Source organism: Rhagoletis zephyria, unplaced genomic scaffold (genome assembly GCF_001687245.7).
Source record: "Rhagoletis zephyria isolate East Lansing unplaced genomic scaffold, Rhagoletis_zephyria_1.1 Rzeph_scaffold_01481, whole genome shotgun sequence".
NCBI classification, from domain to species: domain Eukaryota; kingdom Metazoa; phylum Arthropoda; class Insecta; order Diptera; family Tephritidae; genus Rhagoletis; species Rhagoletis zephyria.
The window spans coordinates 85,655-98,468 of NW_016158565.1; the positions used below are offsets into that span (position 1 = coordinate 85,655).

A 12,814-nucleotide genomic window follows, 5' to 3' on the forward strand; every position below is an offset into this window, starting at 1 on the left:
TCAAAAAAATCGGTTCAGCCGCTCTCGAGCCTTGCGAAAACTAACAAACGGCTTTCTAAATATATATTAGTTGAGATATATTATATATTATAATTATATTTTGACAGTATCCGTTGTTTCTGATTGGCGCAAAAAAATCTTGCCTAGTGACGAATTCGCCCCTTGATATGGTCGTTACTTAAAGCTATTTATATTCGAAATTGCATGAAAATTGGAAAACAGGAATCTATAAGCTTATCCAGGCAAAAAGCTACCTACGTACCGAATTTTAAGCAAATCGGACCATAAATACGATTTCTTCGAACAGATCGGTCCCTGGTCCACTTCTCGGACAAAATGGATCATATATGCTAAAAAGCTACCTACGTACCGAATTTTAAGCAAATCGGACCGTAAATACGATTTTTTCAAATAGATCAGTCCCTTGTCCACTTCTCGGAAAAAATTGACCATATATCCTAATATATGCTAAAAAAACTACTTACGTACCGAATTTTAAGCAAATCGGACCATAAATACGATTTTTTGGAATAGATCGGTCCCTGGTCCACTTCTCGGAAAAAATGTATCACATATGCTAATACATACTAAAAAGCTACCTGCGCACCGAATTTTAAGCAAATCGGACCGTAAATTCGATTTTTCCAGGACCACTTCCCGGAAAAAATGGGTCATATATGCTAATATATGCTAACAAGCTACTTATGTAATAGATTTTAAGAAAATCGGACTATAATAAGATTTTTTCGAATAGACCGGTCCCTGGTCCACCTACTCGAAAAAAGTAAAATTTTTTTAGCCTAAAACATGGTGGTTACCGAAAGCTATTTGTATACAGAATTTCATGAAAATCGGACCAGCCGTTCGCGAGATTACCTGTTACAAAAAAAAGGGACTTCTCTTTATATAATTAGTATAGATATAGATAACAACGAATTTAAAAACTTAATTCAACTATCCGACCAAAATCTTACTTTGCCGACCAACCTACCAAATGAAAAAGAAGCGACCTAATTTGGTAGGAAAAGACCAATAGTGACAACACTGATGTATGTACATATTTGTGTATTGCTACTGTACAAAGGTTTCACAGCGACACCCGGTCGGAAAAGTCTAAGCAGTTGAAATGAAAGTTTTGAACTGAAAAGTTTTGTGCAAGTAGGAGCTGAAAACACATATCTACTTACATACATATGCAGCGGCGGATTTGCAGTCTTATTTGCCCTGGGCCCTATAGTACCAGCCACCCCCATAATTAGGGTACCGCAAATAAAATTTATCTTTTGCAGACTTTTTTCGAACTATATTATCGATAAAATAACACCAATCCCTGTATTGCTTACTACTAACCAGGGTTGCAACTGACGTAAAAAATACTCATCATCCACTTCAAAAATCTACAATTTTTTTTAGTTATTTTAATAAAAACTATAGTTTGTTCTATTTTTTAGTAATTTCAATAAAAATTCAAAAAGCGCTTGGCGATTTTTTTAATATTCAAAATGTTTTAAATTGTTTTGCTGTTTTTGTGAACAATCACAGTGTGTGATTACATACTTGTCCATTTATTCTTTTTGTTTAATTTTAATGAATCATTTAAAATATTGGCATGTCGGAATTTTTATGCTCTTACCCCCTAGGATTGTTCTATACCGAAAAAATATATCCTTATTTTTTTTATTTTGGAATCAAAAAATATTTAGAGGTCGCTCAAAGCGCCCAAAATTTTCCATGTATTTTATAAGGGGAAAAAAACAACATTTCGTAGAAATAATATAGAATTCTTAAAAATCAATATTTTTTGATCAGAAAACTATTTTTATCTACAGGAGACTCCCAATAATAATACCAAATTGTTTAATTACTCATTTTTCCATCGCAACTTTAATTTATAGGTCCGCCAAAAACCCACAAAAACCCCGAAAAATGCAATAGGGCGGCCAATAAAAAATCTTTAGTATTAAAAAATGGTTAAATAAACAATTGGGTATTATTATTGAAAGTCTCCTGAGGAGAACCAGAGTTTTCCGATCGAAAACTATTGACTTTCAAAAATTCTATACCATTTCTACGAAAAGTTATTTTTTCTCTTATAAAAATACATAGAAAAAATAAAAAAATAGGGGTACATTGATATAGAACAATCCTAGGGGGTGAGAGCATTACAATTCCTACTTTACTGTTTTTGGACCACCCTAGTACACACACATATACGAAGTGCGATGTCCACATTTACGTAGATGGTTTGAAGACCTTCTCTTAGATATTCCACCAAACTGATAGCACTCTTCCGATCCTAATTTTGTATACTGCACTGGGCACGAAAGTTGAGACATTATTCTGAAAAATTGTCTTCTAAGTCGATAGAAAAATCGTTTGTAATGCTTTGGCATTTTCTTCGCCTTCTGACGTGCTTATATTTTTATTATTTATTTATTTTTTTACTTAACTTAAATAATAACAAGTTATTAATATAAGTTTTAAACGCTAGTAACAAAGGCCATCAGCTGTCTGATTAGTTACATTATGCTAAACTACAAAGTTACTAAGTTTAAGATGAAATTACAATACAAGTATTATGTAGGTTGAACGTCCATCTTAGCAAGTCATTTGATTTAAGGAAGTTATATGTATATAGTTCTTCGGATATTTGACGAGGGCTCTTTGAGCAGATTGAGATGATTAAAGCATTCAAAAGCGGTGCTGATGGGAACTGGTATTTTTTGGCAAGATGATAGTATGTGCTCCAGTAATATTAATCCGTCGCAGTAGGGAAATTTGTTTGGTGGTGAACGATTCAAAGGATGAGAGTGTGTAGTAGGGTTATGATTTTTTAGATTTAAATTCCTGTGGTGGCAAACGATGAACTTTTGTATGAATTTCCAAAAAATAACAACAATTTTGATAAATTATAGAAAAAACTCCCGCGCATAGCGGAATTTATTATCAGTTTCTAAGTGGAGAAAATTAATATTCAAACATGTTTTTCTTCTCAAATGTTTTATGGTTTTATTAAAGTAAAATAGATTCGTGGATTTTAGTGCTGATACACATCGTTTTTAAATCTAAACTTGGTAGGTAAAAAGGAATTTCGGTCGAATTTTTATACTAGGTATGGGGCTTTGCCATGCAACAGATAGTGTGCGTGGGAGGTATTTTCACGAACCAACAAAAATATCGCCAAAAAAGTAATATATGGACAAAAGTTCATTAAATGCAAGCACAGGCAAATCAAAACTTAAAAAAAGTGTAAAAAAATCATAACCCTAGTGTGTAGGTATGGTGTGACGAAGACGTAAACGAATGAAAGGTTTCAATATTTTTAAAGGCAAAACAGAAGGAAATATGGGTTTAGTCCTTGTTGGGTTAACGGTTGCGTAGTGGTGGGAGTGGGATTTCCAATCACCTAGAAGAGTGGAGTAACGTCGTCGTGATATCTCAGATATTATGTATTCTTTCGTTAGATGGCAATGATAGTTGGATGGACTATTTGCTACGTTCTTAGCAGCGGCGCACACTGGGGTATTGGGTATCAAAAGTGTAGATTAATTAAAAAATTTATTTTGAAATAACACTCGAATACTTAATAACCATAGAAACTAGACATAATTCTGCATCACTAACCGAAAAAATAACGGCGCTAAGTTGTATAGTGCAGCTGCATTGTGTTTTTCATTCTCTATTCGCTTGCGCCCGCTGTAAAATTGATATTTCAAGTTAATCAAAGTGTTTTTTCGTTAAAAAATTTTCAAGTGAAATCTAAATCTGAGTATGGAGCCTTCAACTTCAGGTATTGAACTATTTTTCAGATATAAGTATTGCAGCAAAAAAAGTGATTTAATATTTTAAATAATTTTTTTTGTTCAAAGTCCCCAAAATGTGAATATTTGTGGTATATAGTTGGACATATAGTTAATTATCGGACCAGATCGCGCTATGATTTTTTTTTTTTAATTTTGCGGATTGTATACGATGTTTCTGCAAAAAATTGAGGTGCGCTTTTGTGGCTCTTTTGATTAATTCAACTTTTTGTTCATAATGTCAGTGGACAAAAATGATCAATTTCCTTGCATGTTTTGTGTTGCTGGCGTTTTGTGTTTCTGTTTTGTTTTCTTATTGATATTTATTATTTGTTTTGTGTCGTTGTTGTATTACTGATTTGTAAAGATCGTAAAGCGTTAGATATGAAATCACTTAAAATACAGTTTAATCTAACTTTATCGCAACCTGTCGTGGTTACGAAGGTAGCGTGCTGGCCTAGTAATCCGGAGGTCTCATGTTCGAATCCCACCGGAGGCAAACTTAAAATTTTTTTTTTTTTTTTGACGCTGTAGCGCTGTTGTGATGGTTTATTACTTTATTTTTTTCGATAGACAATGTTAGTTTTGTGCCAGTGAATGTCAATTTAATTGTGAATGTCAATTTAATTGTGAATGTCAATTTAATTGTGAAAAGCTAAATGGAAAATTATTTCCACTTCAAAAGTTAACAAATGTTTTATCTATTTTGTTAGGGATAAGTTCATGCACACGTATGTTCACTCGTCAACATCTATACAACTTAATGCAAAACTCAGGATTCCAGCATTTTGAAGATAAGTTCAACTATTTAAAGGAAGAAATAAATAAGCTTACTGGACCATCAGATGAAGATATTCCTGTTTTTAAAGCCTCAATGAATCGTTTCATCTCCGAATTTAAAACGCGATGGACAAGATGTCATAGAAAAGAAGAACGTTTCTTTAAAACCCATCGGAATTGGTTAGACTCTTCTATTTCTTTTTTTACTAAACAGCTAAAACGAGGTCGCAAAGAGATTGCTTTCGAAGAATCCGGCCCAAAAACAAAGTACAAAAAAACCAAGGATTTGAGAGACAACACATCGTTATCAATGCTAGCTTTTGCAACTCAAGTGAAGTTAAGGGAATCTGGTAATATTGGGGCGTCTAAGTTAGTACATGATGTAGCTTCTTGCTCACCAACGAGAGCGGATAAATACAGAAAAAGTTTACTTAAGTCGGTGGTGTCCAACAAACTGAGTAGTGAAGAAGCATTAGCTGTTTTGGTTGAAGCTGGACTATCGCGGCATCAATATAATATTGTGAAACAGGCTGCTCCAGAAAGGTTTCCCTCGTACACTGCTGTCCAGTTAGCAAAAAAACAATGTTATCCAAAAAGCGATAGTATGAGAGTATGTGAATCCTCAGTCGAACTTGATTTACAGGCGCTTCTTAATCACACTGTTGAACGCCTAGTACTGCTGCAAAACAGTGTGATTGATTCTTTAAACAAAAAAGAACTGTCTGAATTATGTTTATATACAAAATGGGGCTTCGATGGGAGTTCTGGCCATAGCTCATATAAACAAGCATTTCATGGCACAGAAGCTACAGATTCCTCTGTGTTAATAACATCAATTGTGCCATTAAGGTTGGAATGCGGGGAAAAAATTATATGGCAGAATCCTCGCCCTTCTTCTACCAGATTCTGCAGACCATTGAAAATTGAGTTCATCAAAGAAACAGCAATTACGTCAAAGCTAGAGCATGATAGAGTCAGCGAAGAAATTAAACATCTAAATAATTCAACTGTGGAACTTGGTGAGAAAGTTGTAGTAGTAAGACATAGCTTAATATTATCGATGATAGACGGTAAAGTTTGTAACGCTCTCACTGAAACTACATCTACACAAAAGTGTTACTTATGCGGCTCCACCAGCAAAGATTTCAACCAAATCGATAAAACTATAAAAAAGGAAATTAACACTGATAATTTACAATTTGGGTTATCAATTTTGCATGGATGGATACGATTTTTTGAGTGCCTTCTTCATCTGTCATATAAACTGCCAATCAAAAAATGGCAAGCTAGATCAGACTCCGAAAAGCAAATTGTGGAAAAAACTAAAGCAGAAATTCAAAAGCAATTTAAAGAGAGGACTGGTTTAATTGTTGATTGTCCAAAACCCGGATTCGGTAGCTCCAATGACGGAAATACGGCCAGGCGTTTTTTTCAGAATGCGGAACTATCAGCGGAGATTACGAAAATCAACGTTAATTTAATAGTCCGAATGCATAATATACTGATTGTTGTTTCGTGTGGTCATGACGTAAATGTACATAAGTTTCGGGAATATGCACATGAAACGGCTAGAATATTTGTAGAACATTATCCGTGGTACTATATGCCTCCAACATTGCATAAATTTTTTATTCACGGACCTGAAATAATAGCATACGCATTGTTACCGATTGGCCAATTATCGGAAGAAGCGCAGGAAGCTAGCAACAAAAATTTCAAAAAATATAGAGAGAGTAATTCCAGAAAAATGGATCGAGAAAAGTCGAATCAAGACGTTTTTAACATGATGCTGATTACTTCTGATCCAATAATATCAAGCAGGAGAAAATTGCCTGAAAAAAAATTACACAGCCTACCAAAAGTAGCTGTGGATATGTTACAATCTCCATCCTTAAATTTGCCAAAAGCTTATGCCAGAGACAATAATAGTGCTCATGGCAATGATTCCGACGAGGAAGATGGTGACGATGATAGTAATGATGATGCATAATATATTGTTTGTACTGAAATTTATAATGAAATGTTTTTGTTTTTATTTAATATAATAAATAGTCGAATTATCGCAATATTTAATTTTTTCTGCATATTTTAGGGTATTATACAGAAAAACCTGTATCATCGATATCTCGCTAACTAGGCGATTTATCGATAACTTCATTTTAGAAGTTTGAAAAAACAAAATTATCTGGTCTAGTAAAACGCAAAAAAGTTATCGATTTGTTTAAAACTTCAAAATGAGATATCTCGATAACAAATCGAGTTATCGATAATTCTTACTTAATTGTTTGTAAAACGGTAAAAATTTTTCGATTTTTTTAAACTTCAACTTCAGATATCTCGATAACTAAACGAGTTATCGATAATTTTTATAAAATTTTTTCGGCTTATTTTGAGGTGTTCTACACAAAATTATCAGTTTGAGAGGCCTCGGAATTAATCGACAGTTTTGATACACGTTACATCTGACTCCCATGTGTCCTGGAATCCACATAAACTTCAGTTTATTTGGATAAGTTTGAAGCGGGTTACGAATGGCGACAATCTCTTTTAGTGTATTAGCTGGTGACTCAATTGCATCAATGCAGGATCTGCTGTCTGTGCATATGACGTACCTCCCCCTATTCTGTTTAGTATATTTGACGGCTTCATATACATATGGCAGCTAGTTCCGCTGTGAATACTGAGCATATGGTGTGTAGCAAGCCATGTTTGATTAATTCGACTTTTTTTTGTCGCAACGAAAGAAGTCGAGAAAGAAGTTCTCGATCCATCTGTAAAGTGTAGATCCCAACCTGGTTTAGAAGTTTGTCTCGCTCGGATGCAAATAATGATTGTACACTTCTTTGGATGTTTTTTTCTTTACAGAGTAACATTGTCCTGTTGGCGAAGGAAGTGTTTTTGATGGCCCAAGCCGGATATGCTTCTGTTTGTTGAGGTTTGGAGTAAGGTGGCGTATCAAGCAGTATTGCCGTTTTAGGCCTTTGGTGGCTAGATTTAGCTACCACATACTTTTTTTGGCCACATAAATTTAAAATTGCCCCTAGCACTTTTTTTAGCCCTTTGGAGAATTTATTCCTACTGGCCATGAAAAAGTTGTATAAAGAATGGACACGAAAAATTTTGGTCAGTCGAAAATCATTATAACAACTTATTACACAACTTAATAAAAGAGCTTTCTGCTTTATCATCTTCTTCATTAAACTTACTATATTAAACAAAAAACCTATTTCAATTATCTTCATTATAAACAAAATGGCGCAATTTACATTTGAGCCCTCTCATTAGGATATGGACATCCGTTATTGTGACGGTATCTGCTTCTCTCTGGCAACTAATTTTGAAATTCTGATAATTTTTGATGTCTTCTTTCGTTTGTATCTATTTTTTTTTCAATAATTTTCAACGGGTCGCAATTCTGAACAGTTTGGTAAGTTGTGGTCCTTTTGAACAATATAAACCCCGTGACAGACATACCAGTTCATGTCAAAGGGGCAATGGCACAATGCTAAATCGGGACAGATGTTGCTTTACGAACAACAGCAAATGATATTGCCAACACTCCTTCATAAAAATTTCTTGATTTATGGAGCCCGTGGTCATGATTTTTTGCGCTCGTGCGACACTGGCAGATGGCTTGCCACACCAAGTATTTATCAGGGCAAAAAAATTACAAAAAACAAGGAACTTGTCCTGTATTTTTTGCTTGAAGGCATCTTAGACTCCATTTGTCTTCGTTGCATTATAAAACTCAGCGCCCCGAATCTGCTTAAAGGCTGCTTCGAGGTATATTTCCTCGTTCACACATACTTTTTGGGAAATTGGGGAACGAGTACCAGTTTTAAAACAATATTATACATTTTTGTATAAAAAAAGAATTAAGCCGCCCTGTGAACATACGTGAGTGCGATTTTTCTGCAACATCGTGAGCACTTACAAAATTTCACAATTATTGACCGTGTCTGCGCGCATAATTATAACACATATAATTATACATAAACACCTATCAGTTCTTCGAATTCACTGAATTTTCAAATTACTTTATTTTAAATTTATACTTTTTGTGTTGTGTTTTCGAATTTGTACTATTTTACATGGTTGAAAGTCACAGCAAGTTTGAATATTCTCGCAGGTTTAGAAAATAACAAAAATTCCAAATTTTGAATTTTAGGAAATTATTAAATTTCTTGAGATTTCTTATTTTTAGGATAATTTCCAAATTTTCAAAAACTATCGAAATCCGGGAGATTCTCGAAATTTTGGTAAAATGAGAATATTTTGAAATGTACAAAATTATTGAGATTTTAGAAATTTTTATATTTTCCAAAATTTTGAGAATTTTATTTATCCTAAAATCCATCCTAAAATGTAAAAATGTGAAACATCACAAATTGACGTAAAATCTTTTGTTCATGGTACTTTTGTATAAAATATTGAAAATTCTTAGAATTATAAAATATAATAACATTTTTGAAAAATTTCACAAATTTTCCACTTTTTTAAACATTTATTTTGTGCTTTGTGTACTTCAGTACATACTATTTTAGTATGTTATTCACGATATATGTTGAAAAAATATTTCAGAAAAAATATAGATCAGCGACGGGCAGAGAGCATTTACTCTGCTCGCGTCAATACAAAATATATAGAAAGCTTAAAAGAGCTTTGCCCTTTATGTCCTTTAACAGCTTTTTAGCATCTTTACTCTGCTTGTCAAGTAGATATTTTTCTCAATTATAAAGCAAAATCTATTTTCCCGAAATCTAGTATTAACTCGGGTGAAAAGATCCACTAAATTTTCTTGAGCAGAATGTAATTTGAGAAAATATTTCATGATTAGGGACTGCCACAACTGATTTATTGGATAGACAATCCTTTAATCTAATAGAAAAATCTTTAGTTTTCTTAAATATCTCTTTGGCTCACTAATTTATTCCCGAAAAACCAAATTGTATTTACATATATGGTTTGTAATGGTTTATAAAAACTTTTAATTCGTTTTTCTGAAAACTATAATTTTCATGTTGCACTATTTCATTATTCCAGCGACGATATGAACCCGCTTTCGTGTTTATTTATTTCTTTATTTCAAGTAAAAAATTAGTCAACAAAAACAAAATGTCTTACAGACTAATACAGAGATTTAACAAAAAATAATAATCTTAAAAAATACACAAACTGTAATGGAAAAACATTAAAGATAAAAGATTTGAGAGCAATATCATAATCGATATCTTATTCAATGCTAACAACGTTACAAGAGAAACCAAATTACAAATTAGNTGTGTAGAGCAACTTACGAGTATAAGGACTAGTAAATTCCGTACTGTTGTTACAAATGCTAACATAGCATAAGATTTCGAAATTATATAATTAATATGATTAGTAAAAGTAAATTTTACATCGAATATCACTCCCAAGTTTCATTAACCGATCTCAGACGACAACTGGAGATAAAGTAGGTCTGCATAGGAGCAAAACACTTAGCGAAAGTAATGTGATAGCATTTCGCTAAGTTTAAACACAACTGATTTTTAGTACACCAAGAGAGAACTTTTTCTAGCTCAGCTTGGAGCATTTGTGAGTCGAATGAGTTTCTTACTATCGAATAGATTTTAAGGTCGTCAGCATAAAGTAAAAAACTAGCGTATGAAAAACAGCTTTGTATGCCATTGATAAACAAGACAAATAGCAGAGGACCCAAAATACTACCTTGGGGGACACCCGATGACGCAATAAATGAATACGACTTTGCATTGTCAACTACAACCACACACCTTCGATTCGAGAGATAGGACTTTAGCCAAAGGAGGAATATGGAATGAAAGCCCAGGTACGCTAACTTCTTAATTAGTATTGCATGCGAAACTCTATCAAAGGGCTTGGAGAAGTCCGTATAAACAACATCGACCTGAAAACCTTTCTGGAAAGCTGATACGCAGTCTTCTGAGAAAACAGCCAAGTTTGAAACAGTAGATCTACCAGGGATGAAGCCATGCTGGTTAGGACAAATTAAGCTCTTAACCGCAAAAAACATCTTATCTTTAACAATGCATTCAAACAGCTTAGAGGTAGTCGACAGCTTGGAGATAGGTNATCTACCAGGGATTAAGCCATGCTGGTTAGGACAAATTAAGCTCTTAACCGCAAAAAACATCTTATCTTTAACTATATATTCAAACAGCTTAGAGGTAGTCGACAGCTTGGAGATAGGTCTGTAATTACTAACATCATTTTTGTTTCCACTTTTAAAAATGGGTGTAACATACGCCACCTTCCAATCATCAATAAAATTGCCTGTAGATAATGATTTATTAAAGATGAACTTGAGAGGATAGGAAAGCGAAACGCATTTTTTAAACAGAACCACCGAAAGACCATCGGCATCTGTTTGTGAAGAGATCTTAAGTTTAGCGATACCTTTGGCAATATCATCCAAGGATAAAGAGATAGAGCCAAAGTCAACGGACGACTCCACGTTCCCCTTAAATTCAAAATCACTATCAGTCGGAGAAATAAAATTCGATTTAAAAAAATCGGCGAAGAGGTTAGCCGCTTCATTAGCAGAATTTGCATTTTTACCATTAAAAAATATAGCAGATGGAATGCTAGAGCAAGTCTTTTTAGATTTAATGAAACTCCAAAATGCTTTTGGATTTGACTTTACATTGGCTTCGTACACTGACGGGTAAAAATATTAAAATCAAATAGAAACGTAATTGATCTTACTATAAACGTCAACGAAAGTACTGTATATTGGTAAATATTCAATTCAATTACGCGCATATTAAAATGACCGCGTTCGTACTGAAAAAGCATCCGTGAAGTGAATAATCAAGACAAAAACTAAAAAAAAAAAATTTAATTTGCATCTTACCAGTGTTGCCAGAACTTTTCAGGGCGATCGGCTAGATTGGACAAAAAAACGACTAAAATGTTTCAACCAGAATTAAATTTTTTTAAATACATAAACTACAATTAGAAAGACTAGTAAATCCATTGAATTTTTTTTGGTTAATAAAGATTATTTATACGTAGCTAAGCTGTACACCACTTTATTTTTGTTTAACAAAGGAAACTGTCGTTATACGTAGCTAAGCTTTACATCAGAAGTCATGTTTGCATTACTTAAATATAACAAGTAATTTTTAGCAAAAAAAAAAACCGACTTCAACTCTCATATAAAAAATATATATATATATATATATATCTCATGATCCACTGATCGGATCTCAACCAGATTAGTATGGGACCACCTACCGATGCAAAAAGAATTATCGAAATCGGTTGACGTGGTTAAAAGTTATGCGGTAACATACATAAAAAATAAAAAAAAAAAAAATATTCCGACGAACTGATAACCTCCTCCTTTTTTGGAAGTCGGTTAAAAACAGAGAAAAATTACAAACGTATAGCGTTTTCTTTTCTATTAAACAATTTTGCCTTATAAATATTGGATCATTTTCAGTACGTTGCTTTTTGTTTAGCTGAAAGTATGGCACTTTTGCTTAGTCGGGGGGCAATATTTTGAGAAATGACCACGTAAAGCTGTGAAAGCAGAAGGTAGTTTAATTTATTGACATTCGTTGTTGTTGCCGATCACTTCACTTTTAACAAGTTTATGACATTTAACTAAAATCATGCCACCAGATTCACAAGCACAAAAATTTTTGTTTCTTAGGTAGGGTACGTAGGTTGAAAACAAATTGCTGACGCAAAAAATCTTTAAACCTCTGAAAGATGTACCATTATCCGTGGAACAGGAAAGAGGTCGAGTTAAAATGATGCCTGCAACTTGTAACAGTACCAGTTTTTGGATTTTCGGAATTTTCTGATAAAGATGTGGTGCTGCTAAAAATATATATACAAAAATATAAGCACGAAACTATGTATTTGTCACAAGAATTATCCACATAAGATGAGAACTACTGCAGTTTTATTTTATAAAATTTAAAAAGTATGTTTGCACCATGTATTGTCTTCCCAGAGAGTTTTGCTCCACATCGAAGTTCGTGCTCTTTTATTTTCTAAGTGTAGCGAATAAAACTTCACACTTAAATTCAAGACATTCATAACAAAAATTTTATGAAGAAAATTCCCACTACGTTCTCCCAAATATAAACTGGGACGCAAAATTGAAGCAAGTTTTGTCTATTTTTACAACGCTTTTATCAACTTGCAATGTTGTGTTCCAGAAACGTTCAATGTTGTGGATCCAGAAACTTTCAATGTGGTGT

At 33.4% G+C, this 12,814-nt stretch overlaps 1 protein-coding gene across 1 annotated transcript; it reads left to right on the forward strand.

The window, feature by feature from the left end:
• Window positions 1-1,510: 1,510 nt before the first annotated feature.
• On the forward strand, window positions 1,511-6,570 carry LOC108364163 (uncharacterized). Its single transcript, XM_017617752.1, has 2 exons — window positions 1,511-1,514; window positions 4,670-6,570. The coding sequence occupies exon 2, from the start codon at window positions 4,675-4,677 to the stop codon at window positions 6,568-6,570; it is 1,896 nt and encodes a 631-aa protein (XP_017473241.1). The 5' UTR covers window positions 1,511-1,514; window positions 4,670-4,674.
• The last annotated feature ends 6,244 nt before the right edge of the window (window positions 6,571-12,814 follow it).

Bases quoted from the DNA above. Each gene is read 5' to 3' on its own strand.
- LOC108364163 (XM_017617752.1), top strand. From the start codon at position 4,675: ATGAATCGTTTCATCTCCGAATTTAAAACGCGATGGACAAGATGTCAT.